This window comes from Otolemur garnettii, unplaced genomic scaffold, assembly GCF_000181295.1.
Source record: "Otolemur garnettii isolate 467f Iridium unplaced genomic scaffold, OtoGar3 scaffold00006, whole genome shotgun sequence".
NCBI classification, from domain to species: Eukaryota; Metazoa; Chordata; class Mammalia; order Primates; family Galagidae; genus Otolemur; species Otolemur garnettii.
Genome location: NW_003852401.1, coordinates 44,237,048 through 44,254,945, shown reverse-complemented (window position 1 = coordinate 44,254,945; position 17,898 = coordinate 44,237,048). Strand labels below are relative to the sequence as shown.

Below are 17,898 nucleotides of genomic sequence, written 5' to 3'. Positions count from 1 at the left end.
GGGCCCTTAGCTTGGTTCGAGCCTGCCAACTCTGGTGTGTGAGGCTGGTGCCCTGGCTGCTGGGCTACGAGCGCCAAGCCCTCCCCTTCCTCTTATGGTTACTGAGAGTGCTTACATCAGCCTATTCAAGTTTTTTGGTTTGTTTGTTTTTGTTTTTGATTGAATGTGTGTCTGATTGTTTTTATGTTTGTTCATTTTGTTTCAATGTGCCTTGTGTTCTGCTAAAACCTCAGGTTGTCTATTTTCTCTAACGCCAATTTTTACATTCAACAAGAGCAAAGGGGAGTGGAGGATGATAGCCAACTGAAGCCAACTTTCAAATGAAGCCAGCTTTCAACAGAAGCTCCTGTCCAGAGAGAAAGATAACAGCCAGAAAGAACCCAACATAACTAAGGGTGGAAGTCTAGCTGAGAGAAAAGATTGATAATTGCACGTCTTCTCTGCTGAGGCAAGCTGAAACTCCAAGGAAACAAATTTCAGGTACAGAACCCACCCCAAAGAGGACATGTGTCTGTCCCCTCCCCCAAGAGAGTTGCTTGCTTGTTTGCTGTGAGATCTCTACTAGTGAGCAGTGAACTGAGGTCCTCTTCTCTCACCCCACAGGAGCGAGTTGCTGGAAGCTGGGAATCCTTCTCCAGAGAGTCCCTGCTGTGAGCCTGGGTATTCTCTTGCCTGGTATAAAGTTTGAACAAATATTTCCCCTGCAACTTTGAACTCCCAGTCCACCCGTCCTCCTGGCCTGACGGTCCAGAAGCCCAACCCTTGCAGAGGCTAGAACATTCATGATTCTTTGTTAAGACTGGGCATTACATGGTCTGAGGTAGCACAGCTACACTGTAACTGTGAATCTGGTAACAGTGCAGAAAGGCACAGGAAGTAAGGGGTCTGGCTTGGCTCTAAGAAAGAGCAACTCAGCAGTGAGTGGAGCCTTGGGTCTCCATACCATGGGTGAAGGCTTGAGAACTGCTGAGGTGTGGGAACCCAAGTGGAGACATCGCCCACCTAGCAGCAGCATTAATAGAGAGATCACGATGGGGTCAAATTTCAGAGAGACACCTCCCCAATTCTGTGGACTGCCAGAGAGAGCTAGATCTTGCATCGCAGGGATACCAGAGAAACAGAGTGGCTGGGGCAGAGGCACAGTATCTGAAGGCAAAAAACATTTGCTGTTTTGTTAACCTCTGATTTCAGACAAGCTCAGGTGGCACACTCCCCAGTTTCGATTGAGCACCTAAGGTAATCAGACTTCAACTCCCCCAGCCAGCTGGTGGCAGAGAGTGGTCACTTGGCTGATGAGGCATTCACTTCCCTCTGATTCCGGAAGGCCCAAATCCCTGACACATTTGCTCTTTGGAGGGAACTGGACCACAGCCCCATGGGGCTACCAGTGTAATAGAGGTGCAAGGTGGGGAAGGAGGCACCAGCCCCCCTGGACTATTTTGCTGGGCGGGCCTTTCTGACTCCACAGAGCAGCAGAATAAGCTGCACTTGAGCTGCCAGTGAACCCCCTGCTGCTTAGATGCTGAAGACCTTTTGAACTCTCCCACCTGATTGGTGTTTGTGTTGATGGGGACAATTGCTTTGTAACTCTTGACCTGGGCCCATCACCTGGGGACCCACCAAGGTTGTACCCTGGTTGTGTTGTTGTGGGAGTGTGGGATTCTCCTCTTCCACTTGTTGCCTATCAGGCGGCGGGGTGTCTTAGTTGCTTATATATCTCCAAAGCTGAGATTTCAGCTCAAAGCCACTGATTTACTAGGATTGGACAGAGACTAGCTGAATGCAGGTCAGAGCCATCTAGCCGCACCACACCAAGCAGTTCCCCAGAGTTTTGGGCTGTAGTACTGAAAGGGACCTTTGTAAAGTTCTAGGGGAAAACCCATAATCACCAGTCCCAGTTCTTTGGTAAAGGGCTGGTTAAGTACAACTCCAGGAGCCCTCAACTCAATTTCACCTTACCAGTGAAATAGTGAAAAATAATCATGGGGCAAAATCAGTGAAAAAACTGTGGCAACATGAATAATCAGAGTAGATCAACTCCTCCAAGGAATGACAAAGGAGACACAATCGAAGATCCTATTCATAAACAAATGGGTGAAATGTCAGAAATCAAATTCAGAATTTGGATTGCAAATAAAATTAACAGAATGGAGGTAAAGTTGAAATTAGAAATTCAAGGAGCATTTCAAAAGTTGTCTCAAGAATTCAATGAATTCAAAGACAAAATCACCAAAGATTTTGACACACTGAGGCAAGAACTTGCAGCCCTCAAAGATCTGAGAAATACAGAGGAATCCCTCTGTAACAGAATGGAGCAGGCAGAAGAAAGGATCTCTGACATGGAAGACAAAGCTTTTGAATGCTCCCAATGTTCCAAGAGGAAGAAAAGTGGAGAGCAAAAATGGACCATTATCTCAGAGAGCTGTGAGATAATTCAAAAAAAACTAATATTCGCCTCATAAGAATTCCTGAAGGCGATGAGGTTGCTTCCAAAGACCCAGATGTTCTGCTCTACTCAAGAGATAATCGAGGAGAACTTCCCAAACATGGCAAGAGATTCTGAAATTCAGATAGCAGACAGTTTCAGAACCCCAGCACAACTCAATCCAAATAAAACATCACCCTGACACATTATAATTAACTTCACTAAAGTTAATATGAAGGAGAAGATTCTGCAAGCAGCCAGACATAAGAAAACCATAACCTACAATGGGAAGAATATTAGAATGACTGCAGATCCTCTATGCTGAAATTTCTCAAGCTAGAAGAGGATGGTCATCAACTTTTAATCTCCTAAGACAAAATAACTTTCAACCCAGGATTCTGTATCCAGCTAAACTGAGTTTCATTTATGATGGAGAAATTAAATACTTTAATGACACATATTGAAGAAATTTGCCATAACTAAACCAGCTCTCCAGGATATTCTCAGACCTATCCTCCACAATGACCAGCACAATCATCTACCACCAAAATAAATTCACTCAGAAACTTTTGGTCAAATTCAAACTTCCACAGTGGCTAAAGGATTAAAAATGTCCACTGGAATTTCAAAAAACTCAATACCCAAAATACTACCAGGCTTATCAATACTCTCAATTAATGTGAATGGCTTAAATTGTCCTCTAAAGAGGCGCAGATTGGCTAACCAGATACAAAAACTCTGATATCTGCTGCATACAAGAATTTCATCTTATCTTAAAAGATAAATATAGAAATATAGACTTAGGGTAAAGGAATGGTCATCTATATTTCAGGCAAATGAAAATCAGAAAAAAGGAGGTGTTGCAATTTTATTCGCAGATACAATAGGCTTTAAACCAACAAAAATAAGGGAAGATAAGGATGGTCACTTCATATTTGCTAAGGATAGAACTCAACATGATGAGATTTCAATTATTAACATTTATGCACCCAACCAGAATGTGCCTCAATTTATAAGAGAGATTTTAACAGACATGAACAACTTGATTTCCTCCAGCACCTTAATAGTCAGAGATTTTAACACCCCTTTGGCAGTGTTGGATTGAGCCTCCAATAAGAAACTAAGCAAAGAAATTTTAGACTTAAACATTCAACAATTGGACTTAACAGACATCTATAGAACATTTCATCCTAAGAAAACTGAATACACATTCTTCTCATCAGCCCATGGAACATACTGCAAAATTGATCACATCTTAGGTCACAAGTCTAACCTCAGCAAATTTAAAAGTATAGATATTATTCCTTGTATTTTCTTGGATCATCACACAATAAAAGTTGAACTCACCAATAACAGTTATCTGCATGCTGATACAAAGACATGGAAACTAAATAACCTTATGCTGAAAGATAACTGGGTCATAGATGAGATTAAGAAGGAAATTGCCAAATATTTGGAACAAAACAATAATGAAGACACAAATTATCTGAGCCTGTGGGATACTGCAAAGGCAGTCCTCAGAGGGAAATTTATAGTTGCAAGCCTTCCTCAAGAGAACAGAAAGAGAGGAAGTCAATAACTTAATGGGACATCATAAGCAATTGGAAAAGGAAGAACATTCCAACCCCAAACCCAGCAGAAGAAAAGAAATAACTAAAATTAGAGCAGAATTAAATGAAATCTAAAACAAAAGAATTATTCAAAAGATCAATAAGTCAAAAAGTTGGTTTTTTAAAAAATTCAACAAAATTGATAAACCTTTGGCCAACCTAACCAAAAATAGAAAATTAAAGTCCCTAATATCATCAATCAGACAAAGGCAAAATAACAACAGACACCTCAGAAATTCAAAGACTCCTTAATGAATACGACAATAATCTTTATTCTCAGAAATATGAAAATCTGAGAGAAATTCATCAATACTTAGAAGCATGCCAACTTCCTGGACTTAATCAGAAAGAATTGGAAATGCTGAACAGACCTATATCAAGTAATGAAATAGAATCAACTGTACAAAATCTCCCTAAAAAGAAGAGTCCGGGACCAGATGGCTTCACATCAGAATTCTACCAAACCTTTAAAGAGGAACTAGTACCTTACTCAACCTTTTCCAAAATATAGAAAAAGAAGGAAAATTACCCAACACATTCTATGAAGGAAATATTACCTTGATCCCCAAACCTGGAAAATACCCAATAAGAAAAGAAAATTATAGACCAATATCACTAATGACTATTGATGGAAAAATATTCAACAAGATCTTAACAAACAGAATCCAGCAACACATCAAGCAAATTATATACCATGACCAAATGGGTTTTATGGGTCTCAAGGCTGGTTCAATATACATAAATCTATAAATATAATTCATCACATAAACAAATTAAAAAACAAAGACCATATGATTGTCTCAGTTGATGCAGAAAAAGCTTTTGACAATATCCAGCATCATTTCATGATCAGAACACTTAGGAAAATTGGTATTAAAGGGCCATTTCTTAAACTGATAGAGGCCATCTACAGCAAACCCACAGCCAATATTGTGTTGAATAGAGTAAAATTGAAATCATTTCCACTCAGATCAGGAACCAGGCAAGGTTGCCATTGTCTCCACTGCTTTTCAAAATTGTAATGGAAGTCTTAGCCATCACAATTAGGCAAGAAAAGGTGATCAAGGGTATCCATATAGGGTCAGAAGATATCAACCTTTCACTCTTCACAAATGATATGATTTTATACCTGGAAACCCCCAGGGACTCAACTACAAAACTCTTAAAAGTGATCAAGGAATACAGTAGCATCTCAGGATACAAAAGCAATACTCACAAATCAGTAGCTTTTACATATACCAATAATAGTCAAGCCAAAAAAAGAGTCAAAGACTCTATTCTTTTTACAGTTGTGCCAAAGAAGATGAAATATTTGGGAATTTACCTAACAAAGAATGTGAAAGGTCTCTATAAAGAGAATTATGAAACTCTGAGAAAAGAAATAGCTGAAGATGTTAACAAATGGAAAAACATATCATGCTCATAACTGGGAAGAATCAACATTGTTAAAATGTCCATATTGCCCAAAGCAATTTACAAATTTAATGCAATCCCTATCAAAGCACCACCATCATAGTTTAAAGATCTAGAAAAAACAGTACTTCATTTTATATGGAACCAGAAAATACCTTGAATAGCCAAGACATTACTCAGAAATAAAAACAAGTCAGGAGGAATCATGCTAACAGACTTCAAACTATACTATAAATCTATAGTGATCAAAACAGCAGGGTACTGCCACAAAAACAGAGAGGTAGATATATGGAACAGAATTGAGAACCAAGAGATGAACCCAGATGCTTATCATCATTTGATCTTTGATAAGTCCATCAAAAATATAAATTGGGGGAAAGATTCCTTATTTAACAAATGGCACTGGGAGAATTGGCCGGTGACTTGTAGAAGACTGAAACTGGACCCACACCTTTCACCATTAACAAAAATTGACTCTCACTGGATAAAATATTTCAACTTAAGACATGAAACTATAAAGATTCTTGGAAAGAGTGCAGGAGAAACACTTGAAGAAATTGGCCTGGGAGAATTTATAAGGAGGACCACCCAGGCAATGGTAACCACACCAAAAATACATTACTGGGATCTGATCAAACTAAAAAGCTTCTGCACAGCCAAGAACACAGTAAGTACAGCAAGCAGACAGCTCTCAGAATGGGAGAAGATATTTATAGGTTATGTCTCTGACAAAGGTTTCATAACCAGAATCCACAGAGAACTCAAACATATTAGCAAGGAAAGAACAAGTGATCCCATCTTAGTGTGCACAAGGGACTTGAAGAGAAACTCTCTGAAGAAGACAGGCACATGGCCTACAGACACATGAAAAAACACTCTTCAGCCTTAATCATCAGAGAAATGTAAATCAAAATCACCTTGAGATATCTTCTAACCCCAGTAAGAATGACCCACATCACAAAATCCCCAAACCAGAGATGTTGGTGTGAATGTGGAGGAAAGGGAACACTTCTACACTGCTGGTGGGAGTGCAAGCTAATATATCCCTTTTGGAAAGAAGTATGGAGAATACTCGGGGATCTAAAAGTAGACCTACCATTTGATCCTGCAATTCCTCTACTAGGTATATATCCAAAAGACCAAAAATCACATTATAACAAAGATATTTGCACCAGATTGTTCATTGCAGCTCAATTCATAATAGCCAAGTCTTAGAAGAAGCCCAAGTGCCCATCAACCCATGAACAGAATAATAAATTGTGGTATATGTATACCCTGGAATATTATGCAGCCTTAAAATGATGGCGACTTTATCTCTTCTACATTTACATGGATGGAGCTGGAACATATCCTACTTGGTAAAGTATCTCAAGAATGGAAGAAAAAATATCCCATGTACTCAGTACTATTATGAAACCAATTTACAATCACTTTCACATGAAGAACAGATCACAACGATGGCCCAGGATGAAGGAAGGAGGAGGCGGGCTGGGTAGGGAGGGGGGAAGTCAGATGGAAGGAGGGTGAATGGTGGGATCACACCCATAGTGCATAATGTAAGGGTACATGTCGTATCTATTAAGTATAGAGTATAAATGTCTTAACACAATAATTAAGTAAATGAGATGAGGTATATATTAGCCAGTGTGATGTAAACAGTCTGAATTCTTTATGAAATCAGCACATTGTGCCCCATAAATGCATTAATGTATGCATGATCTATGTGTTTTTGATTTAATAATAAAAAAAAAAGAGTGATGTGAGGATTCAATGAAATTGTAACCTTGCTGGTGGCAAGAACAAACTGATAGCTATTGTTGTTTAGGTTATTTATTTTACAAATATTTACTAATTTGAATCCCAAATTCAGGGCTGGGTTTACTTTTTATAAAAATCTGAGAAGAAAGTGTACTTTTTGAAAAATGAATTTATTAAAATACTCATAAAGAATATTAAAATGCACAGAAATTAACAGACACTAATAATAAACTTTACATCTTATGCTACAATGTATGAAAAGCATCAGTTCTACTTTTCTTAAGCCGCTCATACATTTTAACTTCTTACACATCTTATAAGATGAACATAAGAAAATAACACAAGTCTTTCAAGGAAAGAACACCTTCTGACCCAGCCCTATCGTGAATTAATGTTTTCTGAAATTCCAGACACATGTGCATTAAAAAGGGAAGACTTTGGTGACAGTATACAGATGCCTTGTTTAGTTTTAAAAAAAAATGATTGCTTTCCCTTTCTAATGACATAACTAAAATATCTGAGGGACATTGAAAGAAAAATCCCCTGAATGTTTGGTCCAATACATCAATTCATTGAAATTCACAGGCATTACAAAAGGATATAAAACTAAAATTTCTTAGTTTTAAATTAACACTGGGCAGGTTGAGGGCCAGATTCTCCCTTCGTGGGCCCATTGCCCCCCACCCCCCAGCTAAAGTAGGTAGCCCTCAAGCACCTAAGAGAAACTGTTTCTGAGCAAGGTAGCTCAGTGGTCCACGTCCAGAACCTACCTAAGTCGGGCCTGAGACCTGGCCAGTCCTGGGCCCTGACCAGTGGTGTCAGAAGCAGACCCTGACAGGAGATGGGACACAAAGAAGTTTAAGACTCAGTTTCTAGGCTAGGCACAATGGCTCATGCTTGTAATTCTAGTACACTGGGAGGCTGAGGCAGGTGGATTGCCTGAGCTCAGGAGTTTGAAACCAGCCAGACCCAGAGTGAGACCTCATCTCTAAAAATACCCAGGAGTTGTGGCGGGCACCTGTAGTACCAGCTTCTTGGGAGGCTGAGGCAAGAATATCACTTGAGCCCAAGAGTTTCAGGTTGTTGTGAGCTATGATGCCATAGCACTCTACTGAGGGTGACAAAACAAGAGTCTGTCTCAAACAAACAAACAAACAAAAAGACTCAGTTTCTATTCTCCAAGAACTTAATCCTTACCTGAGAAAATAAAATTAACCCCTTTGAAATGATAGGTAACAATAAAAAAGGAGGGTTTTTTGGTTGTTGTTGTTGCGGTTGAGACAGAGTCTCACTTCGTCACCCTCAGTAGAGAGGCATTGCATCATCATAGCTCACAGCAACCTAAAACTCTTGGGCTCAAGTGATCTTCTTGCCTCAGCCTCCCAAGTAGCTGGGACTACAGGTGCCTGCCACAATACCTGGCTATTTTTAGAGACTGGGTCTCACTGTGGTTCAGGCTAGTCTTGAACTCCTGAGCTCAGGCAATCCACCAGCCTCGTCCTCCCAGAGTGCTAGGATTATAGGCGTGAGCCACCGCATCTGGCCTAAAAGGGGAATATTGTATTCATGATTTGTCCCTTGCTTGTCCAAATCCAAAAATGATTTTTTATTTTTATTTTTTGAGACAAGGTCTTGCTCTAGTACCCAAGCTGGAGTATAGGGACACAACCATAGCTCACTATAGCCTTGGACTCATGGGCAATCTTCCTTTCTCAGGGTCCAGAATAGCTGGAACTACAGGTACACACCACCATGGCTGGCTAATTCTTTTTATTTTTTGTAGAGATGGGATCCTGCTATGTTGCTCAGGCTGGTCTTAAACTCCTGGGTTCATGATATCCTCCCATCTTAGCCTCCTAAAGTACTAAGATTACAGGTATAAGCCACTACATCCAGCCCCAAAATAATTTTAAGTTGACTCAAGACTATAAGTAAATATATGCTCAATAACATGAAGAAATATAAGTTCTACTCACTTTTTCTTAAGCAATACTTTGTTCATAACTCTACATATTTGAAACTATTTAAATCTTTTTATAAGTTTATAATTCACAGGGTTTTTTTGGTTTTGTTTTTTAGAGACAGAGTCTCACTATGTGGCCCTCGGTACAGTGCTGTGCCATCACAGCTCACAGCAACCTCAAACTCTTGGCCTTATGTGATTCTCTTGCCTCAGCCTCCCAAGGGGCTGGGACTACAGGTGCCCACCATATAATTCACAGTTTTTAAATAATTAAAATGGAATGCTCTTCTCCAATGAGTACAACTTTGTTACTTTTTACTTTCATTGTTTCATTATTATTTGCCCATTTCTCTTATCAAAATGATATACAGTAAATGTTGATAATTATTGAAACTGGCTAATGGGTATGTGGGATTTGTAATACTATTCCCTCTTCTTTTGTGTATGTTTGAAAGTTTCTATGTACCACAAAACTTTTTTTTTTTTTAATTGAGACAGTCTCACTTTGTTGCCCTTGGTAGAGTGCGGTAGTATCACAGCTCACAGCAACCTCAAACTCTTGGGCATAAGTGATTCTCCTGCCTCAGCCTCCCAAGTAGCTGGGACTACAGGTGCCTGCCACAACGCCCAGCAATATTTTGTTTTTAGCAGGCCAGGGCTGGGTTTGAACCCACCAGCCCTGGTGTATGGGACTGGTGCCTTCCCCACTGAATTATGGGTGCTGCCCCACTAAACCTTTTTAAGTGTTTACTTGTCAAAGAAAAAATATAATAAATATAAATCTGTCTTACTGGCAAGCTCCAAGCTAATCAAGGGGACAGAAAACATCCAAAAGACTTATACCCAGAAAGTTTATGCTGAGGCGTTCAAAGACCAAAATAAAATAAAAAAGAATAACAAAAATGATGGGACATTTAGTGTCTAAAATTAAAACGAAATTGAGAGTAACTCCCAAATTTCAAACCAAGTATAGGAAAAAAATACTGTGTTCCTGATACCACATAAAACATTGAGGGCTATTTAGTAATTTTTGTAAAAATATTTAGATTCCTTGCCAACCTAAATTTTTATGGATTTTAGTTTTATTTATTTGTTTAATAATGAGGCTACAGTAGTTGCATTTAAAAAAAAAAATAATGTACCATCATTGCTAAATTTGACTGGTTTAAAAAAAAACAATGTAACATGACACTTATTATAAAACAGGAAATAATTAAAGATGAAAATGATAAAGTTCTTCTTCCTTTAGACTTACTGTTGTAGTAAAAGTATATTGAATTAGAAATCATTTTCATTTTGCACTTTGGGTTGGTTTTATTTTTTTTCTTTTGAGGCGTTGTCTCCCTGTCGCCCTGGATAGAGTGCCGTGGCATCATAGCTCATAGCAACCTCAAACTCCTGTCTCAAATAATCCTCTTGCCTCAGCCCCCTGAGTAGCTGGGTCTACAGGTACCCACCACAACACAAAGCTAGTTTTTCTATTTTTACTAGAGATAGGGTCTCCCTTTTGCTCAGGCTGGTCTCTTAACTCCTGAACTCAAGCAATCCACCCTCCTTGACCTCCCAGAGTACTAGGATTATAAGCAGTGAGCTACCACACCTGACCCACTTTGGGTTTTTTAAATCAGAAAAGTCCTACTTGTCTCTATTCATCAGCTATAATACTGTTACACATCAGATGCTTTGAAGCTATGGGAGTGATTCAAATACTAAAGAAAGTTCACCCACTGAGTATTCTCCAAAGGCCTAGTTTGTTAACATGAGCAGCTGTCATCTCCCACTTTGTTAATCAGAGATAGAATCAAAGTACTATTAATAGATCTATTGACTGTGTAAGCCAAAGTCCCAGAATTGAATTCCCGGAGCAATGAGTCACACACACACAAGTTTTATTACAATCTCTGATCCTTTCTGTCTCTCTACTCCCCATCAACCAGGAAAAATGACTCATCAAGTTTCTCTTTCCATTAACAAGAGAAGTTAACGCTCTGCTCTAATTCATCAATCAGCTTTTGGGACATTCAAACCAAACTTGGCAAATAAAATGCATTTTTATATTGCAGGCCCACACACCTAATCATATACATTTAATTCTTCATGTATTTGGTTCCAAACTCAGCCGCTATCAGAAGAGACCAGTGGGAAGAAGTCTTCCCTGATGGATTTAATGAACACAGAGCAATGTCAGTAGTGGAAACCTCACCATTTTGCTCCTGCAGGGTTGACTGCTTTTTTCTTGCTGATTATGTTGAATGCCCCATATCTTTTGGTATCTCTTGCCTTGTCATATAATACTTATAAATGAAAATACAGTCAAATGTTCGACTTTATGACTTTCGTACTTTGTCATTTTCTAGAAAGCTTTCTCTTATAGTTGATTATACGTGTATCTATAAGGTCTGACCATTAAGTTCATGAACTTACGCTAGAAAAAGTGTCACATACCTCATTGCTGAGTATCACCACAGTCACCTTCAAAGTGTTCCCTTTGAGAGCTCTGCACTGAGGCCAGCGCCTCGTCTGCCCTTCAAGGCACTTTTTCTAGGATGAGTTCTCAAACTTAACTGTCAGACCTTGTACTACAACAGCTCTGGTGGACATTCCAGAAAAAGAGTTCCAAAATGGCTTTGAAGGGTGGACTAGGTGCTGGCATCGGTGCAGAGCTTCCTAAGGAGAGCACTTTACAGGTAACTGCAGTGACATTCTGCAATGACATATGTGGCACTTTTTCTCGGATGAGTTCACAGACTTAATTGTCCAACCTCATATATTCTACTTTCTTCCAATGACAATTTTTCTTACAGTTTTTTTAAAAAATAAATCTATATATTTAGCTCTTTTGTCCATCTGGAATTTCAGTGATTAGTAATCACTCTGGGACTGTAAGGTACTTAAAGGAATTTGCCCATATTTTGCCATGTATAATGTGTACTTTTGGACCAAATATTTGAAGGGAAAAATAAAGATGTGCAGGATACATGGATAGGGTAGTACTATTTGTTACAGGTACATAAAATGTCTTATACCTTGTGTTTGTTCTTGTGTTTTATAATTATTTTTTACACAAAATGTCTTGTACTATGATATGTTAAAAATAAATGCTAAAACTCCTTTATAATACAAAACATAAGAACAATAAACATTTGAATTAAAAAATTAAAATGAAAGAGTATTTTCCTGAAAGTTTGGGCAAAAAAAAAGGTGCAATTATACACAGGTGTGCATTATACAAAGCAAAATACAGTATGTTTGAAGTCTTCAGAGTCCCATCAACATTAGAGGCTAGACACCACATGCCAATAGAGAGATACTCTCCTAGAATATCAGGATTTAACAAATTAAAGAATATGTTATATCCCTTTACTTTATAAGATATAAAGGATAGGCTATGGTTTTTCACATGTGAGGGAAAAAATATTCACTTTTCATATACAAATTAAATAACTGAGATTACAGTGGAGGATGTGTTTCTGAGCCAGATTGCCTGGATCTATCATCCACTATCCTTGGGAAGTTATTTCAACAGTATACCCTAGATGTCTTGCCTATAAATTGGGAATTATAATAGAACCTTCTATTCTGAGGGCCACTATGGAAATGCAATGAGATAGTTCATAAACAACGCTTTTTAAAAGTGCCCAATATAATGAGCCCTCAATAAATATTAACTTTCAGGAGTATTATCATTATATAAGAAAGTATGTGAATTCTGCATGATAATCATTACAGGAAGGTAATAACTTGTGAAAACACCAGGTTAACAAGTTTATCAGTCCATGACTTGGATATGGGAACACACATTTTTACTGAAACAATGGTAAAAGTTATTAACAATAGTAATAAATTATAAATAATAAACACCTAGTCTATTTTTACTCAGATGATACCTAAAATTCAGTTTCTGGTCATTATGCTCTTCATAACATGGCTCTTGTGAAAAAGTATGCTTTTCATCCCAGCCAGGGATGAAGGAGTTTCTAGAGTTCTCTTTCTGGAATTAAGTATATAGGGTGGTCATAAAGTTCATGTGCAGTTTTAAATTGCACACAAACCCTGTATATGGGAAACAGCTATAAAACACCAGAATTTCAGAACAGATAAACTCCAGTGAATCAAAGAAAAACTTAATTTCTATAATAATGAGACCAACCCTTTGGACCACGTCATTAAGAAGAATCTATAATTTTGTTTTGTGTAATGTTGGTGACATTGACTCGGTTCAAAATGAATAGATAACAGCTAAAAAATTACTATTATGTTTTCAGATATCCTGTTCTACTCCTTATTAGAGAGATGCAGGGTGCCTCAGTGTTCTGCTTAACTCAAAATTGAGAGCTATTTTTCAAACTTGGTGGCTTTTGGTAGTTGTCACTATAAATATGTGGAAACGGCTGTTTACCCTGAGGTCTTGGCTGCTAAGTCTTCCGCTGTTCCCTGCTTCTGGGAAAGGAATTGTACAACTGAGAAAGTATAGCCTGAGAAAGAACCTCCACCTGCAGCCTTCCAAAGTCATTCAAACCCTAAAAGAGCTCTGAGTGGGATTGACTTTCAACTGTGTGCACCACGCATCCATGCCGACTGCCAAATGTAGAAATACTATCGTGCTTGTGGGCTGCTACGCAGGGCCTCTGCAAACATCACAGCCCCAGTCCAGCAATGAGATGGTTAACACCTGGCTAGTATGGGGGAGGCTCTGTGCAGAGAGGCCTTGCTGGACCAGGATTTTGCTCATCACACCTTTCTCACATAAACTTAAACATCTCCCTTAAGCTATAGGCAAAATTCTTAGGAGGTGTGTGGTTGGCGACTTCCTGCAGAAGTCAGGGCTTGTATCCTCCAAGGTGGCTGTCATGGATTTTAAGGTCTCTTGGTCTCTACCCCTCCCAGTAGGCCCTGCATCTTATTACTAATTTACCATTTATTTGTCTCTAGATAAAGTTACCAGGGCAAATACTGAAAGAACAGTACCTTCTCTAAATTCAAATATGAGTCCTAGAATATTTAGAGGTAAAATGTATGATGTCTAGAATTTGTTTTAAAATATTCTGTGGGGTGAAGGGAGGGAGAGAGAAAAAAATAAGGATAGCAAGATGCCTAAGTACTGAAGCTGGGCGGTAGGTATGTGGCAATCCACTGAATTATTCTCTCTACTTCGTGTGATGTTTCAAAATATCCAGAATAGAAGGTGACAAATAAATCAGTGAATTCATTTCTTAAAACTATCAAAACCCCCTGTTAGGGTAATTTTTTTCCAGGGTCTGAACATCAGCAAAGGGGGATAATGGGACACAAACTCAGACATTTATTGTTGCTTTCCAGAAGTATCAAGGCCAGGGTTCTTGGCATTCCTTCTGGATACCTTCTACATGGCTAAAGATCAGTGCCAACACAACAGGAGGGCCAGAGGTATTATCAAGGACATAAAACATCTTGCCTTCATATACTCTCCTGGTTATTCTAGATACATTTATGCTTTTTAATCTCAGTGAGTACCAAAAGTTCAATATTAAATTTTTAAAAGATGGTTACTTAAGACTAATGATTGTTATCAGCTCACCTGTTGCAGGTCTCCAGTAGAGACACTGATAATAAAAGTTGGAATAATCATGAAGCAGGCATTGTAGAAAAGTACTCCATATTTCCCTAGCTCCTGAAAAAAAAAAATTCAATTTTAGAAATATGAAGTGTCAGATTTTCTGGAGCCATTTATACAACTGCATATTTATGCAGAGTTAGAATATGCATTCCAACCAACTTTCGACTGGAATATTTTCAGCAAATTTCTGATGCAAAATGCTTCATTTCCCATATCTGTGATTTCAGAATAAACATTGTTTTACACCAAAACTACAGATTAAACAGATGAAGATGGAAAGCCTCCAAGGCTCTATCCAACTCTAACATTCTAACTATGTGGGTTTCTTTTTTTAAAAAAGCATGCTATTCAAAATGGGAAATCTTCAAGAAAATAAAGAACATTAAAAATGTTAATATAAACGGAACTCTTTAAAAACATCTGCTCTTTCCATTAAAGCACAGCCGTGCTATATATTTACTTTCATTAAAGTGGCTATACCCCATCTCCACCATTTTCAAAAGAGGATGACATATTGTGATTCTCTAAAGGCAACAAACCTGTTTTGGTAAAACGGCCACTGTTGAAAAATAAACGACCATGCAGGAAAAAAATCAGCACAGACAAAAAAAAAAAAAAAAAAAACATAGCTCATGGAAATAAGCCTGTCATCAGAGTGAAGTCACTCACTGGACACAAAGAACTTGGAACAAAGAAACATATGCCTGGCTCATCCTCCCAGCTTCCTGTAACAGCTGGGACTGGGTGCCAGTGACAGGCAGCCACACGGAAGAAAAGCTCATCTGCCCCAGCCCCTTATGTCCAGAAAAGGCGGTTATTGCTGGATAGAACCTTACACATTATCCATTCCAATCCTCTCATTCCCCAGATGAGGAAACTAAGGCTTGGAGAAGTGAAGGTTCAAAGTCACAATGGCCACTAACTAACTAGTAAAACTCGAGTCTGTAACCCATGTCCCCAGACTTCAAAATGAGCGCTCTCAGAACAAACATCACGACCTCTTATTTTGCCATGATCACTAAAGACACTGATGAAAATTAATTTGTCTTTCAAAACAATCCCCTCTTTGTATATTCTGAGTATGCATCTAAAATGGTGGCATCTTTTCGCTTATCTAATTTTTAACCAAAATTTTGCAGGAGTAGGAATAATAAGAACTTACATACACAAGATAATTAAAAAAAAATTAGTAATTCACAGACCCTATTACACACGGTACATATTACACATTAACTATACAAACTTGTTTACATTTTCCATATAATTGCAGAGGCCAGAGGGCAAAGCCTAAAACCACAAGAGGGAAGATCTGGTACCTTTGGGTCCATCTTCTGTTTGGTATAAACTCCATTTGCTGCTGTGAAGACATCATTCAGAAATACAAAAATGTAGCCTTCCAAGTTAAAAGCAAGGTCAGAACTGGTAAAGAGAACACGAAAGGAGAATGATGATTCAGAAACTCACCATGTGGCCTCAAAGCCTGCCTGTTTTACCTTTCCCTAACCAAAGCCACTTTTCTGTGGCATATTTTCCCTCCTTTGTGGTAGTGAATGGTTAATTCTTCTGCTTTGTCTGCAGACAAAAACAAAACCAGCCCATCAGGTGGCTTCAACTCAATCATGAACGGCTTGAAACCAGAAGGACGTTAACCATCTTCCTTTAACAGCAAAGCCCTTTCTTTTACTAACTGATAAATTGTATAATAATTGTTGAGCCCTGACTTCTGTAAGAGGAGTGACTTGCCCGACCCACACAGTGGCTTTGCCTATTGTAGTAAACAGGACCATACCCAGGGTGCAGCCAGAACAGGACAGCTGGGCTGTGACTGGGGCCAGAGGGTCAAGGGAGAAGTGACACCTCCATCTGGTGCCTAATAATGCCCTGTCCATCAGAAAGCCAAGGCAGGTCTCCATCCTACTATAAAACTCCTTGAAGACTCCTTTCTTCCTATTCTTTTGAAATACCTTCTCTTCGATTTCCATTTTAAATAACACCAGAATAAAAATGTTTCGGGGGCTAGGGCATAGGGGATGAGAAGGAGAACAACAGCCAAGCCATGATGTGGTTCGCCCACCTGCGCTTGATCCTTGCAGACAGCACCAGACCCATGTCACAATTCACAAATACAAATTGCCAGAAAGGAAAATCTATCCTTTTAGGTTCAGTCCCTGAGGGCCTGCAAATTTAACTGACAAAAGACAGATTAACAGGAGAAAAGGAATACAAACCTGATTAATATTTTATGTGCAGGGGAGTTCACAGAAAAGTAAAACTGAAAGAAGCAGTAAATTAGCAGATAGGACCTTACATAGCATTTTAACAGGAAAGAGGGTTTGCATTTTGAGACACAAATAAATTGAGGGAAAGCACCTAGGAAAATAATGGAGGAGAAGGATTATTTTAGCATTTGTTTATGCAGATTCATCTCAGGCTGACTCCCAGCTCTAGTAATAAGAGTTGATCTCTTCTTCCTGGTATAGGATTTTTGGCTCAAAATAACCCTTATCCCAAAGTTGTGTATTTTGGGAAGGCATATCCTGAATCATCTTCAAAACCAAAATAAAGATTATCTCTAAATGAAGAGAATGAAATAGAGAAGCAAAACTTGCATCGAAATCTGAATGTAAATTAAATCAGATTTTTGCTTGGCACATCCACCAGTATTATTATCTACAAGTGTATTTGTGAGGATGTAAATTCATTTTAGGTCATCACAAATCAGAACTCTCTGCGTCAATTATGAAAATAAGTATTTTCTCAAAATAAGAGTCTTCTAAATCTCTTAAGGAGCTCCAGTGGCGCAATCGTTTAGCACGTGGTACTTACATGATTCAGTGTTAAAAAGAGATGGAAGAGTTGAGTGAGTAGTTGAGCCAGGTTTCCAGAAGCACAGGAGAAGGTGCTGCTCTCTTCTCTAGAGAGCCCCAGAACTTTCATCCCATTCTGGAGACCAAGCATCCCTAACAGGAATGCTCCCACCCCTTGAAACCTTGGCTGCTATCAGGTGGCTCAACCATTCACTCCTTTAGGCCAGTAGTAGAAGCACAGAAGTTAGCAAAGAATGTGTCTGTTTAATCAGTTAGAGCAAATTCATGGTTAAGCCACTCACAGACTTTATTTTTATATATATATA

At 38.7% G+C, this 17,898-nt stretch overlaps 1 protein-coding gene across 1 annotated transcript in view; it reads right to left on the bottom strand.

Moving 5' to 3' along the window:
* The window catches only part of SLC35D2 (solute carrier family 35 member D2), a 61,650-nt gene that overhangs the window by 11,964 nt on the left and 31,788 nt on the right, over positions 1 to 17,898 (bottom strand). Inside the window, exons 7-8 of the mRNA XM_003782995.3 lie at positions 16,082 to 16,184; positions 14,727 to 14,819 (exon numbers count right to left, since the gene is read on the bottom strand). Of these exons, the coding sequence (XP_003783043.1) occupies positions 14,727 to 14,819; positions 16,082 to 16,184 (196 nt within the window). The remainder of the gene's footprint in view (positions 1 to 14,726; positions 14,820 to 16,081; positions 16,185 to 17,898) is intronic.